This window comes from Stegodyphus dumicola, chromosome X1 (assembly GCF_044657685.1).
Source record: "Stegodyphus dumicola isolate Sdum_Otavi_A_Nest chromosome X1, ASM4465768v1".
In the NCBI taxonomy this organism is placed as follows: domain Eukaryota; kingdom Metazoa; phylum Arthropoda; class Arachnida; order Araneae; family Eresidae; genus Stegodyphus; species Stegodyphus dumicola.
Genome location: NC_140780.1, coordinates 119,882,908 through 119,906,229, shown reverse-complemented (window position 1 = coordinate 119,906,229; position 23,322 = coordinate 119,882,908). Strand labels below are relative to the sequence as shown.

General features: G+C 33.7%; 1 protein-coding gene across 1 annotated transcript in view; it reads right to left on the bottom strand.

Moving 5' to 3' along the window:
• Positions 1-23,322, bottom strand: part of DCX-EMAP (Doublecortin-domain-containing echinoderm-microtubule-associated protein) — a 151,804-nt gene that overhangs the window by 52,052 nt on the left and 76,430 nt on the right. Inside the window, exons 5-7 of the mRNA XM_035352541.2 lie at positions 19,335-19,404; positions 18,300-18,401; positions 9,357-9,446 (exon numbers count right to left, since the gene is read on the bottom strand). Coding sequence (XP_035208432.1) covers positions 9,357-9,446; positions 18,300-18,401; positions 19,335-19,404 — 262 coding nt within the window. The remainder of the gene's footprint in view (positions 1-9,356; positions 9,447-18,299; positions 18,402-19,334; positions 19,405-23,322) is intronic.

Here is a 23,322-nt window from a genome sequence, read left to right as displayed (position 1 = left end):
ATCTTATTTTTGAACAGTTCCACGTGTTACCCAGGTAAGTGTTAGTTCATCAGGTTTTTGTTAATACCAAGCAGAATAGTTCGAATTTTTTCGTTAAAGAGCTATTACTTACCATTAATATCAAGCATTTGATATCTGTAAAATAAAATAACCTCTAAAAGGCAATCCATAAAACTAACTAATGACCATTTTATTAGGTAGTTTAATAATTCCTAAAATTTTAGTACAGAAAGTTAATTCCACGCTCCAGGGCAACAAACGAGAGTTTAAAGCAGCATAAATTTACACATTAGGTAAAAAATAGCCAAAAGCCTTTCGCTGCAACCCTGCAGATAGAAGCCTTGTGTTGCATGAATCTTAAGTTAGCGCTGCAATATTCTTTGATTCAGAAACAAGGGAACAGAATTTGAGGTATGTTATATCGCTAATATGTATCTTCCGCAGCTTACTGTTTCCATCTGCATTCTCAGTTGCTTTAATCAACCGTTCGAAGTTAGTTTTCAGTTACGCTTTGCATCGTGTAGCTTGTCAAACTAGCAAGAATAAACCAATCATTTATATATATATATATATATATAATGCACACTTTTTCTTAAGAATTTTGAAAATAATAATCTTAGATTTCCTAATTTCAAGTAGTGAATTCCTAATTTAAAGTAATGAAATCAACAAAAGTAAAAGTTCGTTTAGTTGGAAGTAACAATCAAATAACATTCCTTTAAATGTGAATGTTCAAAGTATAAAGACTGATCGTTACTAAGGGTCTTATAGTTACGTTAAAGCGAGAATAAATGGCTTTAGAAAGGGACGACTTTGGTAGAGGACACTCTAAATGTAGTTAACTCTTCTATGGGCTCTGCAAGAGAAATTTATAAAACCCTTCCGAAATCAATCGGTTTAGCTCGGAACCAAACCCAACAATTCTGCGATTTAATTTAATTCTGCGATTCTGCGATTGGCTAATTGTAGATCTTATACTTCAAGACGATAGCAAAGGTCTTTAACCCTTTGAGGGGAAAACTAAGCATTTTTTAATATTTAATAAATTTAATTGATAAATGTTAAATAAGCATTAACATTCACGACTATTCTTAGACGCAAATAAAATGAAATTTAATCCAACGCTATTTATGAACAATACATACATTTATATATTTTACTGAAACTCGAAGCGACTAACTTTTACTTGCGCAACAACTATACAAGCCGAGTACTGGAGTTTTTAACTACATTTACAACCAATAATAATATTAAGAAAAATTCATAATTCATTTGGTACATACATAAGTCAGTAAACATCAAAATGTTTATATTCCAGTGAAGTAAAAAGTCAGTAAACTTTTAAAATGTTTATATTCCAGTGACTTCACAATATAGAATATACAAATTAATCCCTAAAATAGGACATAAATGCGTAAAATTACTTCTTCAGGTGTTTTATTAAGCCATTTTTAATTATAACTATGTGCGCAAGGCGGCGCTTTATCCATAAGAGAACGCAGAGTACCTCATAATACAGGATTCATAAATTCGGGAAATAATATTAAAGTCCATACGAAATAAACTATGCAAACGGTATCAAATTTTATTGCACTGAAATAAAAGAAAACGGATTAAAGTTTTAATTTTAATTTTTTCGTTTCATGTCTTCTTTTCACATATTTTATGTATTCTCAATACATTTACCTTTGCCAGCATTACAGATACTTACACATCAGAGGAAGTATTTATAAGGACATATTGGAAGGCAGTTGATGCAACAAACGAATGAAAACTGTGATAATCGTCATTTTCAACAAGACAATTATCGTAGAATACCGAGACTGGTTGGAGAATATTTCATTAAAAATTCGTCGAAAAGAGAGAACACTTGCGGGAATATCTGAATTAAAATTTGCCTCTAAGGTCAATAGGATACACAAGATGAGAAAATGGGACTTACAGCGGTCCCAAGCCATTAAATACGGCGGTCAATAAATTCTTGGCATTTAATCTTATGTAAATTTTACTTGCGGAAAAGGGGAAAGTTGTCAAGGATACTTGTTTTTGTGCCTCCTCTATCCGCTCTCCGAGGTCTTCGCAACTGCATCATCGATGCTGTGGTTCTCGTCAATCATGATATACTGTTACGCGTATGGAATGAAATCATAAGTGCCATAAATGATCATAGCATCTGAAAGGTGATGCAATGGTCATTTATGGCACTAACACAGAGCATTTGTGAGAACACCAACAGAGTCATTTAAAAAACAAGAAAATAATAGTTGCATATTAATGCCCTGCTGCGATAGTCTTAATGATGATGATTCTGAGAGGTTTTTTTTCTCATTTTTTAGCACTTCCCTAAGATATTCTCTAATACCTAAAATAAATCAACACTTTTTCCTTTGCTGTTTTTGGAGCAAGAACTGTCAAAACCCTGCGGTGTTTTTGAGAACGTTTGAGTTTTAAAAAAGGAGAAACCTCCAAAAAATATTTTCATAATACTTTTTTTTTTTCGTTTTAATTGGTATTATTGCCTTTAGCTAAGTTTCCTTAAAAGAAATGAAAAATGGGGAGAAAGTCTTCGTAAAAGTAAAATTTTTTTTATCAGTTCAAACTCTACTTGCTATCATTTTCGTAAAATTTATATGAATAAGTTTCCGAACATAATTTATATAGTAGTCAACGAGAGTAAAGTATAAAATGCAATGAATTTTACACATTTAAAAAAAATTAGCTGAAATCAAGATTACTCGGATTCACTCAAATAATTTAAAAGAATGAAAAAATATATAGGGTCTACTGAAAGGTGAAAATTTTACTTTCTTAAAGATCAATCCGTAGCAAATAAACTATGCAAACGATACCGAATTTTACTGCACTGAAATAAAAGAAAACGAATTGTAGACATGTAATTTCAATTGCAATGTTTCCTAACATGAGTTGCAGAAATTCTTAAAAAGCAATTTCAGCACCTGAGTTGGGAAGCATTTTATAAAAATTAAATTAATTTTTACAAGGCACACAAAAACAAAAATTCTAATTAATGAAGCATTTATTATGTTTAACAAGTTAAAAAGAAAATAATCTTATGGGCTTGTTCAAAATTAGGATGGACTTTAGACATGATAATCTTCATATGTCTCGCTCTACACTGGTGTGCAAAAATTAAGGACGACACGGTTTTTTCAATATAACTTTGTACAAAAGCTTTCCAAATCAACACATTTAATACCGTAAGATCCCCAATACGTAAGGACATGAGTAATGTAAGCAACACTTACTAAAAGAGAAATCAGAGGGATAAAAAGAAGCTTTATTGAAAAAGTAGCATGGAGCGCAATGCGACTGAAGGCCGAAACATCCCTGTGATGGGTGTCCAGCAAGAAACATCCGGTCTTTAATAGGGGATATGATCTCCCCTGACTACTAGGCAGGTTTCACAGCGTCTGCCCATGCTGAGAATGAGGGTGTCAATGAGTTGTTGAGGCATTGCTGCCCATTCGTCTTTCAGCGCCTATCGAAGCTCCGGAATCGTTACTGGTGGTAAGGTACGAGCTGCCAAGCGTCTGCCTAGAAAATCCCATACATGCTCGATGGGATTGAGATCCGGAGATCGTGCCGGCCAATCCATACTTTCAATATCCTCACTCTCTAAGAGCTGTTCGGCAGCTACTGTGCGATGAGATGGTGCATTGTCGTCCATGAAAAGGAACTGCGGACCCATAGCGCCTCTAAAAAGACGCACATATGGAAGAAGAATCTCGTTACAATAACGGGTCCCGTTGACTGAACCTGCGTCGAAGATGTGAAGGTCTGTACGACTACCAAGCATGATGCCTCCCCAAACGAGAACACCGCCACCTCCATACCTGTCCCTTTCAATGATGTTCGAGGGATGATTGCGGCTTCCCGCTCTCTCCAGATGAGTATGCGATGAGAATCGCTACTCAGACTGAATCTGCTCTCATCTGTAAAGAGTACTCGTACCCATTCATTGTCTCTCCGATTCCGGTGTTCCCGGCACCACAGAGAACGCCTTCTCCGATGGGCAGGCGTTAAAGGTACACACCGTACAGGGGCAAACAGACCACCACCGTGCAGTCTTCTGGCCACGGTAAAACGCAAATATCGGGCGTCCAATCGCCTGTGTCGTGTGTCTAGCGATTTCTCCCGCTGTATGCCGCCTGTTTCTTCTGGCCTGTAAGGCAATATACCGGTCATCTGCGGGTGTGGTTCCTCGTAAACGACCACTACTAAACCCACGGATAGCTGTTCCTGTAGTTTGAAATTGTCTCACAAGTCGTGAAACGATGCTGTGAGCAATTCCGAACTCTGCAGCCACACTTGTCACACTGCGGCCTTCCTCCAACTTCCCAAAGATTCGACCTCGGGTAAAAGCATCCAGATGTCGTCTAACATATTGATTATTCGCCATTTCTCGCTGAGGCAGCAACTTGGTGTGATTTTAACTGATATACGGCGTGCAATCTCTTTGCCAGAAATACTGATCTTACACCAACAACATGCTTTATACTACTCAGACACTCCCCCATTACGTCTACCTGCATATCTGCGCATGTGCTACCGTACATCACCTTACTTAATGTCCTGATTGGTCTTTCTGTCCGCTCTGCCTCTTCGTTCAGCTGATATGCTAATTTTTCGACTTCGTCCTTAATTTTTGCACATCAGTGTAGTTAAATAAGTCATTCAAAGAGCATATGCAGAACTATTTGCTTCTGAACATGAGGTACCGTTGTTCTGTCTCACAAAATGCACTGAATAATTTTAACTTGTATTAACACAGAGCAAATGCAGAATTTTGCCAATTACTAACATTTTGTTGGCATGCTATGCTTCTGTTTATTTTTATTACTATTAAGGTTGTTTTTCTTCCTGAATAACTTAGCATACCTTGCATCTGAATTATATCTAATTAAGGAAGTAGTTTCGATTTGTTCTGCGGTTAAGGTCAAAACGTTAATTTTCAGGAATAAAACTATTGATCTGATAACTAAGCTACTGAATTTAATGGACAGACACAACATTGTGCTACAAATGTTATGAAAGATTTTTTATCAATTTCAAGTGCATATTCACATGATTTTATAATAATAATAATATTCCTTTGAAATGCGCAAAAGTGCATGCAAAATATATTAAAATTTCAGTTTTTTATGTTTCTTGGTTCATTCTATGAAGACGAAAGTGGGAAGTACATGACCAGTTCAAGTATACATGCTCATTTCCAATATGAACACGAGGAGTAAATGGGCAGTCGAAGAAGCGATAGTCAGAATCATCATTCCTGTCACAACTGCAAAAATCCGTATCTTATAATTTGATACGCTTTACATACGCCGCGAATCGGTCATGTCCTGTGAAAAACTGGGTGAGAGAAAACAACAAATCTTTACTAACTATCGGCACAAGACACATGAATCCTAACAATGACTGAGGATTCTTATTTTTCTAGCCATTTGAAAAGGAGATGAGTGTACGTTTTAATGCAGGTTATGACTGGAGTGTTTTCGCCTGTATTACCTTGGGATGATAAAGCTGCGTTCCCACTGGTCCGTTGGAGCGAAAAGCGAAAAAAAAAAAAAAAAAAAAAAAACGCTTTACCAGGGCGGAAACTTTCGCTTTAAAAGTTGTCATATGTGCAAATTAGATGGCTCTGTATATCGTAAACTTGGGAGAAAACGTGTCTGGTATTTTCGCCAGATTACATTTACATAAAGTAAAATAAATTTTAATATCGTATGTAAAATAAAATACTTTATGTAAAATAATTTTCTTACTTTATGTAAGAAAAGCATAAAGCAGTGGTTTATTTTAATATGTGAGAAATGACTACAGCAAAGAAATGCTAATAATTTAATTGAAGAAATGCGCTTGAAAGACATCGAAATATCTTTTAATTACTTTCGCATGATGCATCATCAGTTCAATGAATTTCTAGCCTTCTTTGAACCATTTATCCAAAAGCAGAACACTAATTTTAGTTAGAATATCGCAAAAAAGAATTATTTGGAAGATAAGAACAGTATATTCCAAAAAAGGATCGTTATATACACTCATGTCCATAAATTAAGGATAATGCAAAATCAGGCAAAGGAAGAGTTAGAAGCAAAACAAATTTCTCTTATTTGTAAAGCTTATTTACTAAACAAAAGGTAAAGAGCAAAAAAAGATGCTATATGTTTGATATTATTAAAAAAAAATTTAGCTATTTTTTCTCCCTGGAGCAAATTACAAAAAAAAACCTATTTACAAAAAACCAATATTACATGGTTGGTATGATTGTTAATACATTGTATGTCTCCCAGACGATGCAATACAGTCCGTACAACGCCTAGGCATGCTGAGTATCAAATCATCGATCTGATCTTGGGAGATATTACACCACTCAAAAAGCAATGCTCTCCGAAGTTCCGGTAAACATGTAGGAGGAGGTTGACGGGCTGCAACTCCTCGATCAAGCATGTCCCACACGTGCTCTACTGGATTCACGGGTGATATCCTCCGATTGAAGGCATTCGCTTACGATGTTTGCACGTTGAGGACGGACGTTGTCATCCATAAACACAAATTGTGCGCCCATGGGCCCCCCTAAACAAACCTACATGTTGTTCCAGAATGACGTCCCAATAGATTTGGCTTGTTATGGTTCCAATTTGAACACGCAGGTCAGTTCTGGATCCCAGAATAATTCCACCCGAAACGAGCACTCCTGCACCACCGTAACGGTGTCGTTCAATGATGTTTTCTTGGTGGTAACGGGTACCTGAGCTCTCCATATGAAAGTCCGGCGAGAATCAGAGCGAACAATTTTACTTCTCTACCTGTATTCCTTATATATCACTCTCTTACACTCTCGTCATTCTGACGTACCATCGGTGTCATCTAGTTACTTCCTGAAATTTGCATATGATTCTTGAAGATGTGTGTAGTGATTTTAAAGGTGATGTATTTATTTTAGAGTTCGATTTTCGCGTGATTCTGAATTATCCTTAATTTATGGACATGAGTGTATATCTAATTTACTTTATTTGTGAATTTTGTTGAATGATAATTAAAAATCCGTAATCGCATATTTTTATTTTAGGGAAAGAATTTTTCATGGGGTAGAACACCATAAAATGTTTTGCACGATATATGAACTTCTCTTAATATCATTGGTTTAATTAATGTAATAAAAATTATATTTTGTTTAAATGCATGTAGGATTTATAGGATTACTAAAATAAATATCACGTTTGGAAAAAGGAAGCAGTTATTTAAAAAAATTAATAAACAATAGAAATTTTAAAGTGCTTTAAAACAGAGTTTTTGCTTTATGGACATACATTTTTACCTTAAATGTAACTGTAATTACTTCAATTTTTTTATGAAGTCGCTTTTGTCTAAAACTCAATGGAGCAAAGGTGTTTTATATAATATTTCTTTCTCTGTTTTAAAAATTGCATTCTACAATTAATTAATTTGCTAATCTCATGCAGGTCTTTAAATTAATGAAAAATTACCATCAAGATTAAACCTCTAGCTTAATTCTCATATAAGTTGACTGGAAAGTGGTCATGCATGTTTAGGAAAGCATACATGAAGCAATTAAAATGCCTTGAAGGATTCTATAAAATCAGCTACATACTGGTAAAGTTACTTTCTGTATAAAAAGTGGTTTTATTGCTTTTTAAAACAAATGGTTTACTCGTCACAACTCCTTTAAAATTAAGAACTCACTAAATTTTTTAAATTAGGTAAAACGGTAACTTTATACTAATAGCAGTATCACTTTTGCTAATCTGGCACCAATCGATACAGAATCAAATCAGAACAGTCAGATCATATTATGAATTGTGCCAAAGGCCGCGTACAAGGCTGAAATTAAGATTCTAGTCAATGAAAAATAAATGCAAACTTCGTGTGCACAAAAGAAAAGTAGCGGTATATCTAAAAACAAAAACTGGTGTATTCGTATCATCAGAACCTGGGAAAAAAAGGCCCATACCCGCAATACATGCATTCTACTAGCATAGTCTGAATTTCCCACTCCTCCTTAGCGCTAAGGTGTGTTGCAAGGAAAGTTAGTTTACAGATTTCACCTTCAGGAAACTTGAGTAAGCATCTGCGCTACTCTGAAAGTAGCGATATTTTTTTCTGTTAATATTTTTTTTAACTCTAACTCCGTTACAAAACCGCTTCTGGTGACACTTGAATCCACAGTCTTTGACTCGGGAGGCATACTTTTTATCTATTAGGCAACAGGAGCAACCTTAAATTTATTTTAAGTAAAATTCAAAATCTGGGATTTCGAAATCCATTACTATTTTTTCGTAACAATCTATCGCTTTAGATGATCGTGGAAAAATTATGAACCGTACATCATTTATGGCTGATAATTAAAGTTTATTACTCCTATTAAGCTTGATAATTTTTCTTTAAATAATTTATTAAGATACTCTATTAACTTCTTCATTTTTAATTATCATCTGAAATTTTTATTAAGATTAGGCCATTTGACTTTATATTTTCCTAAATAAGAATATTTGAAAGTATATTCATTTAAAAACTGTAGTATAAACTGGACATTTGTGACGAGAGATATATAAAACTGAAGAGGCAAACGGTGAAAAGTTGAAGTTGAGTCAACTCGCGCGGTCTACAGTTGTCGGGAAAATACCGCCTCTGAGCTCGCTTCTGATTGGTCACCGCCTTTCTGCCCGAACGCGTGATCGTGTTGGTGTGAACTGGCTTTAAAGTGCACCTTTTCAAGCATAGGAATTACATAATTTGAAAATTACAAAATAAAAACAGCAAAACTTAATTCTTACTCGTTGCAAGGGCTGGCTGTACTTACGTATTCACACAACTACCTTGGTGCAATTTGGCAATTCTTTACAAATGAAAAGATTGCCCGAAAACTTTTTTAAATCAAAATTACAAAGAATAACATTTTTAGCCTTTTTTGTTCGAGTTTATTTCAGTATATAGTTTTAAAACACGATCAAATCTATATAAATGGTATTATATACTGAGTAATTTCGTGTATGATGATACGGAGAAAAGGCAAGTAGTCTGCTCTGTAAAAGTTAGTCCTGTTAATCAATTTTTAAAACGGTCGCCAAATGTAAGCAAAGTTAAATGTAATTAAAATGTAAGCAAATTAAAATCAGACTTCGGAAAAATGTAACGAACGAATAAGGCGGGGGAAGTGGCGAAACACTGGTTAAATGGGAAGCACTAGCACCTTCTTTCTTCTGCGTGGGGGAAGAATTTTTGGCTGAACTTTCATCGATCAAACCTTTTAAACTACATTAAACCTTCCGCTTTTAAATTTACATGATTTAGTACGAAAAACAAGTACTTACTGTTACTCTAGTAACCTCAGTATCATTCTGCCAATCCCACAAAGATAAAGCCGTGTCTTGCAGTCCTTCGAGAATCATCATTGTGGAACCCTAAATTGAAAAATAAAGGAAATGTAGTTATTTCTTACTTTTATGATTATCTTGTACAGGGTGATTTCTCCCTAGGAAATCAAAGTATTCCTCTGTCTTTTTAAAATTTTTTGTAAAGTTTCCTACGAAGAAACTTGCTTTCTACGCTCTAAAACAGTGGTGCCCAACTTTTGGCCTCTCGCGAGCACATTTACAAAACATCAACTTTTTGTTAAACATATTTTCAATCTTATGTGATACATCTGAAATATTAATTTCGGCAGATGGGTTTGAGATGAATAAAAATATTGGTTGAACTTTATAGAAACCAGAGAAGTGGAGTTCAAAATCTTTTTTAGTGCATTTAAGTTTTCAGAGTATTTCTCTGTTTCAATTGCCTTGTGGTTATTAATACGACTTGATAAATTCTGAAAATGGGTGAAATTTGTTTCTTTCATCTGAGGTATCCATAAATTTTACCTGAAAAGCAATTACAGTCCCAGTCAATTGAAAAAGTTTTTTTTTTTTTTTCTTTTTTCTGGAGATCTTCGTTCAGTTTTTTTTTTTTTTTCAGTTTAGCTGTTATATCCCTGAGAAAATACAAATCGGATAACCAATTATTATCGTCCAATTCTTTATAACTTTCGTTTCCGGATTCCACAAACTGCTTTATTGGCGAAAGAAGTTCTACAAATCGTTGAAGTACTTTTTCCCTGCTGAGCCATCTAACATCGGAATGAAGCAATAAGATTCCATGTTCGCTGCCAAGTTCATCAGTCAGCAATCAATTATTTTATAACGTCTTCCATGATATGTCTTATGACTATAAATGCTTAACATATTTTAACAATTAAGAAATATAAATGAATGGCTATTTTTAAAATATTTTTTGTTCACAGTTCCTAATCCGGCTGGCGAGCACATACAAAACTATCGGCGAGCACACTTGTGCTCGCAAGCAAAATATTGGGCGCCGCTGCTCTAAAATAATACCTACCAACTGCTTATGCTAATAATGGAAGCCTCAAACGCGCTCGCACTTTTGTACGTGATAGTGAAAATGCGTGAAAACGTGTGTTACTGTGACATCGGTGATTGTCATCAAAAACAAAAACTAAAAACCGTTAGAAAATTATTATAAATTACAAAAAGTAGCATGGACGAATGTTAGGTCTACCCGTATCATGACTTTAACGAAACAGACTGTACCCTAACTTCGAGATTCCTTACCGATGTCTGATTTACATATATTTTCGCCAATCTACGCATTCACAAGTGCTTGCGTGCTGAAGAGAGCAATTTTCAGCATGTGCTCTAAGCAGATATGGGTTGCTACATGACATTACGTGGATTTCTTTTTTCATATAGAAATATATGTAATTTTTTAAAATAATAATAATGAATAATAAAAAAAGACTTTTTTCATTACAGCCACTACATCAGTTTTCTCTACCAAGTATGCGCCAAAGAATTTTCTCTGGAAAGATATACGGGCCAACTTGATACATTCGTCATTAGCTCTTTTCGACTTAAAGAGTTATAAATATATACGTTTCTTAAATTAATTATTTCAATAAACAAAGAACGAAACAGAAAATCACACTTTAAAAACTTGGCACTTATGTATTATCGCAACCACCTTTTTAGAAGTAGCTAAGCATAACAGTTCTTTAGATAACCATATATCATGTAAGTTGCAATCTGAAAATTCATCGAATCATCTTTATGTCTCTAAAAAAATCGCCAAACTTCGCCAAACACGCTAATACGTTTAAGTACCAAAACCTTTTTAATGCTTATTTTGATAACATTTACCTTGAAAACATGACCTTTATTATAAAGATAAGAGCAACACATTTAATTTAACGATAGCTAGCAGGGAATATTGGCGAAGTATAGCTTTCCACAGAAAGTTGTTTGGCGAATCCTGTCGAAACATATCCCCCCCAAACACAAATGAGGAATGTTTCGCTTTCTTAGCGAGAAAATAATCTCAAATAACCTTAATTGGCATACAGTTCCCGTAATGATTCAGTAACAGGCCTAGGTGATACGATCGACAAACAGAGGTAGTTTCGTCCTAGGTTGCTGTTTTTGTCCCATGTAATGCAAAATAAACCTTCGAAAGACCTTTATACTAAGCACACTTCTTGAGACAGATTTAGGTATTTTTATGATAATAAAAACTTAATTTCGTAAGAACTGATTATTATTAACTTTGACGTGTGAACCTGCCTCAGGATGTTAAGGCACAGACTTTCATTTTAATTGACATAGTTGGAAAAAATACAATGATTTATTTGTCGTTTTTACATTTGCCTTAAACATACTGCATGAATGAGAAAATTAAAATTTCTTTCGTCAGAATAATTATAGCAACGGGTTTTAATGAGGACTATGGAATAAGTTCACCTTTAATTTCCCAGCATGGTTTTCACTTCTAATCCGTATTTTCAGTTAGGCTCTCACATCTCAGAGAGAAGTAAAAGTTGAACATGCCTTTAGCTTTTTAATCTAGTTCGACCGTTATAAAGAGAGAAGGCACCAACCTCTTTTCCTAGGTCAATGCAACTTCTCTTTCGTTAGGTTCCAGTCACCCCAAACAAACATAGGGATGACAATAGCTGTTAACTCAGCTTGAACAGTGTCATGCTTAGTTCCTCCTTAAATACATTTTAATTGCTGGGCGTACTAAAAGAATTCCCCTGTTGAGGCAGAGCTGCATAGTTAGCGCAGTTGGACTATGCCTGTAGGACCAATGGTGAAATTCTGATGTTCTGCCCATTTCTATCTGCATTTGTGTTTACGTAACGGATGGTATTCCATGGTAAACTACTTTAAAAAACTTTTTTCTTATTTCGATTGGACGTCTGTTTCTGGATATAAAAATGATAAAAGGTTGGCTATGTCATTTGTGATAGTACAAATCTAATGAAAATTAACGCGAAAAGATGCTATAAAATAATAAAAGTAAGGCAAAGTAGGCCTGTGTAGGTATACCAGTTCGAAGGACATAATCACATAAAAGACTTAAGTTGTACGTCTATGCAGTAACGTAGTTGATAGTAAATACAGTTAACCACTACAAGATTAAGCTTCCTTAACAAGCTACCGCCTCTTCCGTCTTCGACCTTCCTCGGCAAACTATCGTTTGTATGCACGACACAATGCTCACTTTTAATACAAATTCTTATATCCTTAATGCGCATTCACGTCTTTAAGTATCTGAATTAGAGTGTGACGCATTAATGAATAGTTTATTTCCATTAAAATTATTCCTAATATCTCTATGCATCAAAGGTCGCGTATTACTATCTGCATTAAATTATCAAAGCATGAATCTCTAGTGCGCGAAATTAACGAAGCCAATTTTCAACAATTTTAGATAATAAACCTGTCGATATGTTTTTGTACTTTTGAGTCTGATCATTCGTGAATCCTAACTGATTTTCGGTCTGTTCTACAACCTTTTGTTACTATTTAAGATTTTAAAGATATCGCTCTTAGTTTACAAACTTCAGATGCATTTAACATAAATGATTGATTTGGTTTTTAAAGATTTTTGTTTCAGGCTTGTTAAAACTCATCACTGAGTTTTGTTTAAAAGTATGAGTCGCTTAAAGTAATTCGGTTAAAAATTGCTTGGAAGATACTTAAGTGCTCAAAAGGAAGTCGTAAAAATCTATGACTTACATAACGATTAAGTTAAAATAAAATTAGGGCTTATGTTCATAGATTACGATATGCAGCAGAATACATAGAAATCAATATTTGGTGAATTCAGAGCGAGTACTGTATGACTGTACGTAGATGCTGTAACCTGGACAAAAAATCTGTCGACTTTATGAATTAAACAAAAGTGTGTGTGTGTGTGATTATGGCAAAGCCTCGAGGGCTATCTGCCTAAGAGGAGGGATGCCTTCGTGGAGGACTTTCTAAGGGAAACTGGCTCGTATACACGTTACACATGGGGAAAACCACGAAAACGCCCATGCAGCCAGCCCGTTCGCGGGATTCGAACCTCGGACCGAACTACCAGTGTTCAGCTACTTTACCGCTCGGCCGCTGGTGGACTAAACAAAAGTGTTTCTTTAGTTTTATCACAATTTATTTATCGCAAATTTGTGGTAAGTGAGGGAGAAACCAGACTATCCAATCTTAGCGTAATAAAATTCCACACAGACAGAAATCTTGCATTTTCCTAAGATCAGAAAAAAGCAGTACATATTCAGTTTGGCATGCGCAGATGAACGTCGCTGCAATCTACAATGTAACTATAAGTCCGTGAATTATCGCTTAACACTTTACCAAATAAATTAATATTTGATTTTTCTGAACATAGCAAAGCACGCGAGAGCTATCCACTTAAGGAGAAGGATGCCTTCGTGGAGGACTTTCTAAGGGAAACAGGCTTGTATTCACACGGGGAAAAACAACCATGCAGCCAGCAGTTTGTTCGTCTGGGTTCTACTCCGGATGGAACTACCAGTATTCAACGGCTTTAAAAAATTTAATTTGAAACAGATAATTAAAATTTATTTTACCAGTATTTAGTGTGATAATAACCACAGTTTGAATTTGTAACTAGTCTGAAAAATAAATGGACCTTGCGTCATTACCTAACGCATTTTTCACTTTTAGAAAATACCTTTTAAAAAATACGCTCTTTATTTAAGTTTTCAGTCATTTTTATAATATACTATATGTCACTATGGGATATTAATTACAATGTACATCATTTTTTTATTGAATACTTTTAACATGAACTTAACTATGTATTTAAATTAACTCGCTTATGAGCTCCTTTTGTCCCGCAGATTCTATGACAAAATGTTTTATATATACCTGCATTTTGTGCTTCTTCATACGATTGTTATTACTTTAAATGCACTTGGTGCACATAGGCAATGATAATACTGTGATAACATAACAATTCTTCAAAAACAAGTTACACCCTCTTCATGTCTGACCATGCTGATTCAATTTAATTAAACCTACTTCAATTTATTTTATTTACTTTCCCGAATTGAATTTTCTCGAGAAAATAAACATACCCTCTATTTTGAGCGCTAGGCAACGCCAGCCCTTTATAGAAACAAAATGGATTAATAGCAGAGAATGTTTTATGCTAAAAGAAATGCAATAAATTTCTATCAATAAATTTTCTAGTTGTATTAAAGATGGTCATGCAAGGATATTTCGATTCTTTTGCCAGGCACCGACTGCTTTTATCTCGAGGTTTCTCTAAAAAAGGCTCCGCAAACAGCTGCACGCAGTTAATGGGTTCTTGGCATGAGCATTACACAATACTTTTGAAAATTTATTCTAGCAATTTATAAGCCAAACACTAATGCCTTGTTTCTCGTTTTTGATAAAACATAAAAACAGCTTCGCTTATAGTATGTTCGGACAAGTAAGGTGAGTCTCAGGAAAATAAACTTTTTGCCTGTTGGTAACAAGTCTCGTCAATCTTCTTGGCGACTGGTATCGATTTTCGATCCCGCAGCACAGTTTCAGGTACAAGCTGTAATACCTTAATAAATGCTTCAGTAAAATAAACACTAGCTAATAGTAAACGAAACCAATTTCGCGCTATCTTAATTTATCAATACTATTGTGTAGTCTAAAGCAAAGGGAGAGGGAATTTCGGAGCAAGAAAAAAAAATTCAAATGCAGATTTTGGATGGCTTAACTGTAGTCATCTATAGCAAGTCAATCCTTTTGCAGCCTTAATTTGAAAAATACGCCTTTTACTTCATTTCTAGAACTAACGCGAAATATATTATAAAATTAAAAAGTCTGGCAGCTGGCAGAGGTACAGTTTTTCGCCAAATTATCTAATACTACAATGATCACTACTACTAAATGGACCTTGTTTATTATTTGTGTTTTTAAGTTTTAATATATGTTTTGAAGTTATGTTTCCCAACATTAGCGATATAATTTAAGTATTCCGTAAGAAGTAAATATGGATTTTAAACATTTAATGATGATGTGGAACAAAATGATGACGTCGAATTTTAAATACACACATTTTAGAAAATACTGTCTTTTTTCGAAAATTTTCTTTACCTTATACCAGACTTCCAACTGAATTATTACCTAATTTCTACTTCTGTCTTTTTTCCGTCTCAATGTTCTAGTTTTGAAAGCTCTGCTACTGTAATAAATGCTTTCTTTTATATTTTTGTGTAAATTTCACATGCAGTAATGGTCTGTAGTTCAAACTGTGAAGGATAAGCATCATAAAATTATTTCTGAATGCAGTATTTCAATACCTGGGGTACATCTTGGTTTCAACACCTTGGGTATAAAAGTTACATCTTTCCAATCTAAAAATATTGCAACAGATGTCCAGTCTGTGTACCGCTGTGATCCATGTTTTACAAAAAATATTAGTTGGAATCAATCTAAATAAATTGGCAAAATTTAAAATATTCAGGCCCCTTAAACTAACCTATGATCGGGAACAATAATCATTAAATTGTAGTAATTATAAAGGTGCTTAATGTTGGTTTTTGTACGATATTTACGTTTATCTATTTGTACATTCCGTAAAGATTAAGACTCGTGCTGCTGTTTCAGTGTAACAAAGTGCTGAACGTCGGTGTGTTGTTTGTGTCAGATCGTGTTGTGCGTACTCAACATTCTGCCCTAAGATGTTTACGTGATGCAATAGAAGGTGATGAGTGATGAATGAAGAAGTATATGGAGAAACGAAGTATGCAGTTTTTATATAGTTTTTCTGGAAATGGGCACAATCAGCAGCACCAATTCACAGAGATTTGCGACTGTATGTGGTAAGCAAGCTCCAGCATGAAGCTTTGTATTTATCTGGAAGAGCTTCAGCATGGGAAATGAAAATATAGTGAAACGAACGAGCAGGAGTAGATCAATAGCGAGACGTACACGCGCCGCAGTACAGCAGGTGTCGAACTTGATACTGATAAATCGAAGTCTAACATTCTATGAGTAACAACATAAAACGGATATTGGCAAAGGAAACTCCATATACAATATGAAGATTTGAAAGTGCGCAAAATTTATGCTCAGTGGATACTCAGAAGCTTGACATACAGAAAAAACAGCGTGAATTGTTGCATCGGGCTGTGCAATAGTCAATAAAATATTAGAGAACCATGCTTGGTTGACTATTTCCCGGCAATGAGAAACTGCTCAACAGACTGTCCGTAAGTGTATCCGCAGTACTGATAAAGAGTGATTTGCTACAGCCCTCCAAAATCTTCTTGAGAAATGAGAACGTTGGGTGGGAATTACCTGTAATACTCATATGCGTATTTAGACTTATTACGTGAGAACCTTGATTGACCAAAAATGGCCTGGCTATCGACCAATTAGCCATATCTCAGGTAATTAATAAAACAACAAATGATGTAAATCACGCGAAAACGAATTTATAAGCAATATCGGAGATGGCAAAAAGTTACTATAATGTACCTAATACATGAAGATTGTTATAGAAAAGAGCATACAAACACAGTTTGTAGAAAATGTATACTAAATGTTTTATTTAAAAAAAGTTAAATCGAACAATTTTAAATAACAAGGGAAATGTATTAATGTACTACTGATCCTGAAAACATATTTTATCAAGCTATTTATTTAAACTTTCATGAATAATGGGCGACAGCTGAATATTATTCTCAAAGAAGACTTCATACTATATTTGTGCATAGATATCCCTTTTGGAACAATATTCAATACTTTGCAATAAAAGTTTGATCTTACATTATCCATGAATAGTGCCAAATTTCTAGAGTACTTCTGCATGGCATATTTGAGTTCCTTAAAGGTAATACACTCCCAAGGAAGTGAATGCAGGAGAACTAGATGGCTGATGATAGACAGGTAAACACTAAATATACCAGTTAATGAACTCCTTTGGAAAAGGGTGTTTTCGCTGATAACTTTGTAAAGCTACCATTTTTCAAGTTACTTATGAAAATCACAGGCGTTCATATGCAACCAGATAGGCTGCTACACAAAATAAAACAAAGTTATAATAAAGAAAGAAAGAAAAAATGCAGTATTACTAAACGGTTTTTATTAAAACTTTTACAACTCAAAGATGAAATTGAAGCATAAGAGATCAGAAAATACCTTCGATTTGACATTGGTATCTTATCATTAAACGCAATAGTCAAATTTAAAATACATAAAACTCGAATTCATAAAGCACTTCACACTTCAGAAATATTCCTCTGATACAGTTTAAATTTAATCATATCACTACTTTCTTGCATGAAACATAAGGTAAAAGTGTTACATTTTTAGTTAGAAGAGAGTGACAACGTTTATTCATACATACTGCTTCAAAAGAGCAATTATATCAGTTTTTAAGTACAAAAACTTATTCAAACTAGCATACCTGGCCCATCATTCCCCACCATCATCAATCCTATGTTCAATTAATTTTACGTTTACAGAGGAAAGCAAACTTAGATCTTGATTTTTCAATAACAAGAGATACCTCAATGGCAGAACAAGAATTTTAAAAGAGTTTACTCCAAACTTGAAATGATTTTAGGTGGCCGCGGTTTTCTGCCTATGTAGCGATATGTTGACTGACATATCTGACTGACTGAAAATCCATCAGCTTTACACAGGTGGCATTAATAATATAATCTATCAGAAAAACTATTTTATTACTTTTCACTTTCAAACGGAAAAGGAGAATGTTTGCCGTTAATTAATTGATCAGTTAAGCATTTTGTAGAATACGAAGCTACAGAACTTACACATTTGAATAACTATTCCAAGCCACTTTAGTATCATGAGAAATAATACGATATAACAAAAAATGGTACAAATAAATATAACGTAATATTTCCAAAAATATAAAGCTTCTCCTACCTCCCATGAGAAGACAGCCCCAATGATGTCATTCTCTAACTTCCCTTGCCCAATAACAGCAAGAGTAGTCAAATCATCAGCCCTCCATACACGAATTTGAGCCTGAAATTTCAACAAATTATTCACTCAATTGTTTTCAAACTTTAAAAATTTAAAATACACTAAATTAAAATTTTAAAGTATTATATAAACTAACATATCTAAATCAGATTTTATAAACTAACATAGAGGATACATTACAGAGAAGCAAGGATTTCTTTACTATCGAATTTAAGTTATTACTTGAATAACTTTCATGTTTTCAATAGAAGAAATGAACATAAAATATGAAATTTAGGGTTAATGTCAACAGATCAATTAACTTTCAAAATAGTGTATTAATATATTCTAATATAACAGTACATAAATATTGTGTTCAGTATTAAATATGACAAATGATTAATTTAAGTGATTAAAGTTGAAAAATAATTTCCGTACTCCAACGTTTTATTAACTGCATACTACGTAAAAGTTGCTGAAAGTATGTATTAGTAAACCTGCAATTCAGATTTTAAATCCTCTTCTAAAATTATTATTTGGCAAATTTAATCCCACATTTAAAATGTTACCGTTTATTCGGTTCTTATGTTTTCTTATTAATTAAGCAGAATATACATCTGTATTATAATTAAGCAAATAAATTTATTAAATAATACATGAATATTTGACAATTAAATAGTGCTCTAAATAATGTTGCAATAACAATGGCATTTTCAATTGTATCTCTTGCACCGGAAACGTTTATGCAAGGGAGTTGCACTAAAATAAGTCGTATAATCTGTTAGCTTTATTTTTTAAAAAAAAAAAAAAAAAAAAAAAAGACCCAGCATAAAATCTTTTCCCATTTACGGAATACACAACCACTTATGTTTCATTCTTTCATTTGTAATCAAATGCTGAATATACATAATTATATTCTCTTCGAAATGCAATAAATAGTTGATGAAATAATTTTTTAAGTTAATTTACAGTTTTTATAAGAAAAGACTATTTAACCTCGGATTTGGAATCAATTCCTGTCCCTTGTCCAGTTGCCAGCACATCATCATGAGTATGAAGAGCTATGCTGAAACAAGTATAACTTTTAAAAAGAAGTGGTTACAAATTTATAAATTAAATAAAATATTTCACAGAATTTTATAATTTTAACACTTCAAATTTTACTACAATTAAATTTAATCTATTAAACTGAGTGATAAAGTTTTAGAAGGATTGAATGAGGAATTTTAACTAAATTTATTTAATTCGATTGAATTAAAATAATAAGCTAGTTATGAATTTTTCAAGAGCACATAATTTTGAGAAACAAACGGTATTCAACCGCACTTATAAGTATGGAGTTACCTTTATGTTTCCTTTAATTTGATAGGTAATAATGAAGAAAAGAACAGTGTCATAAAAAGCACAATGCAGAGAAAAGAAAACTGAAATTGCAATTACACACATCTCTTAACGGATAAGAAATTTTCTCCTGTTATCTATTAAACTGATATTTTTAACAGATAATTAAACTTTACAAATGTTGCGAAGATGATGCAAAATAAATTTTTATTAGAATTTATGACGCAAGCGAGCGTTCGTGTAAAAGCGGTTCCTTAAATATAAACTTTTTATGAAATCTTAGTTGTTAAAACGCAACTTGTAGAGACATTAGGTACTTTTTTTGGAAGCAGGAGTCATTAAAAATGAGCAACGCCTTCGCCGGGAATCGAACCACGGAACTCTGGATACGCGCCCTGCATGCAGACCACTACACCATGAAGAAGAAGACACACTCAGAAGGCGGGAGTGACTGCGGTTTTAGGGAACCCAATCGCCAAATCCTGGGTGAGGAGAATCATCATCCACCACCCTTTTAGTTCAGGCGCCACTGTAGAGACATTAGGTATTTTTTGGAAGCAGAAGTCATGAAAAATTATAACGCCTTCGATGAGAATCGAACCACAGACCTCTGGATACGCGTCCAGCATGCAGACCACTACACCACGAAGACACGCTAAGAAGGTGGGAGAAATACCTTATAAACTTTCCACAAAATGTTATTTTTCAAAAAAAAAATGTCCTTTGATATTAAGTCATGTCCTAATCTTATATTCAAAAATTACATACAAAAAAAATTAAGCCTCCTACACAGGAACACATCAGAGAGAAAGGTTATAATTTATTTATACATTAATTAGCTGAAACTTGTTTTCATTAAAAGCTTTAAGAAAATCGGTATTTCTGTGGTTTTGAAGGTAACGGAACTTGTGTACTTCTGTGATTTAGGAAATTCACTTCTCATTTATGAAGTTGTCCTCATGAACTCAGGTACTAATTTAAAGTTTGTTGTAAAAAAATTCGTTCACTTCTGACGAAAGAATAATTAGGTAGCTGCCCTCGTATATCCAAACAATTATTATTAAGCTTAAACAGAAACCATTCAGATATAATAAACAAAATGTATCCTAAAATGATCTGACATTTAATAAATCTGTTTATTGTGATTACAAGAAATCAACAATCCGTAAGGTATTTTTTGTATGTTATGTTTTAAATATAGCACATTTTATGAGAATGAACTGAAAACATGTTTCTTGACATATATATTTGATTTATTTAGAAAAAAAATCTACTTATTACTAAAAGCTACAAAACTCCGCGTTAATTTTACAGAATTAGCTGGGTGATGGACATTGGATCTCTTAGCTATCAGTTCGAGAAGCCAAAATCTAATGAAAAAGGTAATGCGTCATAAATACAAATGTGTTGAGAATCACTATAGTGGTTTACTTAGAGAAGGCGTTTGTATGCTTCAGAACGCTAAATCTCAGTTAAATGTCGTGCCGGTAAAATCCGCGCAAGAAGCCAGCGCTGTGCCTAAAATAGCGAGCTCTCTCAGATTTTAAAATAGATTCATACAAGTAATAATCGTCTTCGTTTTGCTAATTGATTTGCTGATGGATTTTGCGTAAATGGGCTCTGATTGATGGAGCAATAATAGTGAACAGCTTCAAGAAAATGAGACTATATAATGTTCTTATATAGGAAGACAGACTGGACGATGGCGATGCCGACGACTTGCAACCTGAGCAGACGGTCTAGACAGCAATTCTACCAGCATTAAATAATTTGAGGCCTATGGAGTAGTAGTGGACAACATTAAGATCGGAACGAGATTCATAGTACAGGGAAGTAAGTATACATAGAGATAAGTAAGTAAGTATACATAGGGAAGTAAGTATACATAGATTCTGAATTAATACATAGAGATATTTTATTAGATTCTGTAATGCTGATAATATCAGTATATATTCTTATTACAATGTAAGTTTCTTTTGAATAAATGATATTGTGATAGTACCGCTAGTGTATCCATGGATATATTTGATTTACTATATTCTTACCGTAACTGCGTCTTTCAGGAATTAAATTATTCGCATAATTTTCTCCTCTTGATCTTCGTACCATAAAATTGGTAAAAAAAAAGGGGGGGAGATGAGAAATACGCGAGTAAACACGGCAAAAATATAATTCGTGAGAACTAACAAAAGACCTTTCGAATCTTTAGAAGAATTCCTTGTAAATGAGAGTTCCAAATTAGTTAGTTTATGCACGGTACTTGTAGGAGAAATGAGAATAATACACGATTTCAAATTAGTGCTTTATACAGTTATATATCTAATATTATAGGAAGCAATATTTCGTTCAAAAATAATTTTTGCTCCCTAGTAGGTGATGCTCGAATTCAGATATCGTAATTATACACTTATAAGCTTAATAACTATTTTTACTTTGCTAGAGTACAGATACAATATACAGCTTCTAAAGATGATAGACATAGTGTCTACAACAGTGATTCTCAACACATATCTCCTAGTGACGGTGTGCAATGTAATAATCTCTTCCTTTGCACTTAAGCAAAGGAAGGGGTTATTTAGATTACGGCGAAATACGCAAGGACTGTCTGAATAAGGGGAAAGGTGCCTTCATGCAGAACTTTTTTAAAGAAAAGTGGCACCCATTTCGCGTTACATATGAGGAAAACTATATTAACTGCAAAGGACTCGCAAAGATTTTATTCAGAATAAAGCTCTTAATCATTTAGTAGTCTAGACTAATTTTACAACAAACTTTCAAATGCGGTTTTGATTAAAAATCCATTTACACATAATGAAACTAATGTTTATTTTTCCTTAAACACAATTTATTAACCACATTTGTATAAATCATATGTTCATTAGTCAAAGGAAACGTTAGAGAATTACAAATCATATTACAAAAAGGCATACATAATGTGATGTCTACTTTAGCAGAAATGCTATTTATATTTGCACTGCATTGCTATAAATTTTTTGTACTTTTTGTTATAAAAATTTGAACTTACTTAGATTTTAGGCTAAGATATTGTGTATTTGTTTTCTATTTATGCAGCACTGTGAATGTATGAAGATGATTTTAAACCTTATCTTTTGCATTTATGTGCATGGCTATTTGTTATTTGTTAATTTAAAGAATTTTAATATCATTGGTTTTAACTTGTTAACACCTATATAGTTCTTTACTTCAGAATAGGCACTTCATGGCAATTATTCTCCTTTCGGTTTGCCTCGTAACCATGGTAATCACAGCTGCTGCAAATGGTCTAGTTCCTTAAATGTTTTCCGCTTCACCTCCATTTAGCATGTCTTGCTACGTTAAGAGCGCACAAATGAATTCTAATTTGAACTATAGTCTCAAATGAGATGGAGAAAATAAAACACTGATCAGTGATGAAAACACGCATTACGATCGTAGTTTAGGGAAGATGAAAATGATACTGAAGTGCCTATTTTAAAGCAACAGACTAGAGAAATATTCGAGATATTAGATTCTGGGGTTCGAAATTTATCGAATTTGGGGATTTGGCGATAAACGTGGCGATTACGTGACTTTCGATTAGAAATGAAGGACAAAAACGAAGGACTCTTAATTATTTTATAATACTTCAATTTTGAATTTATGT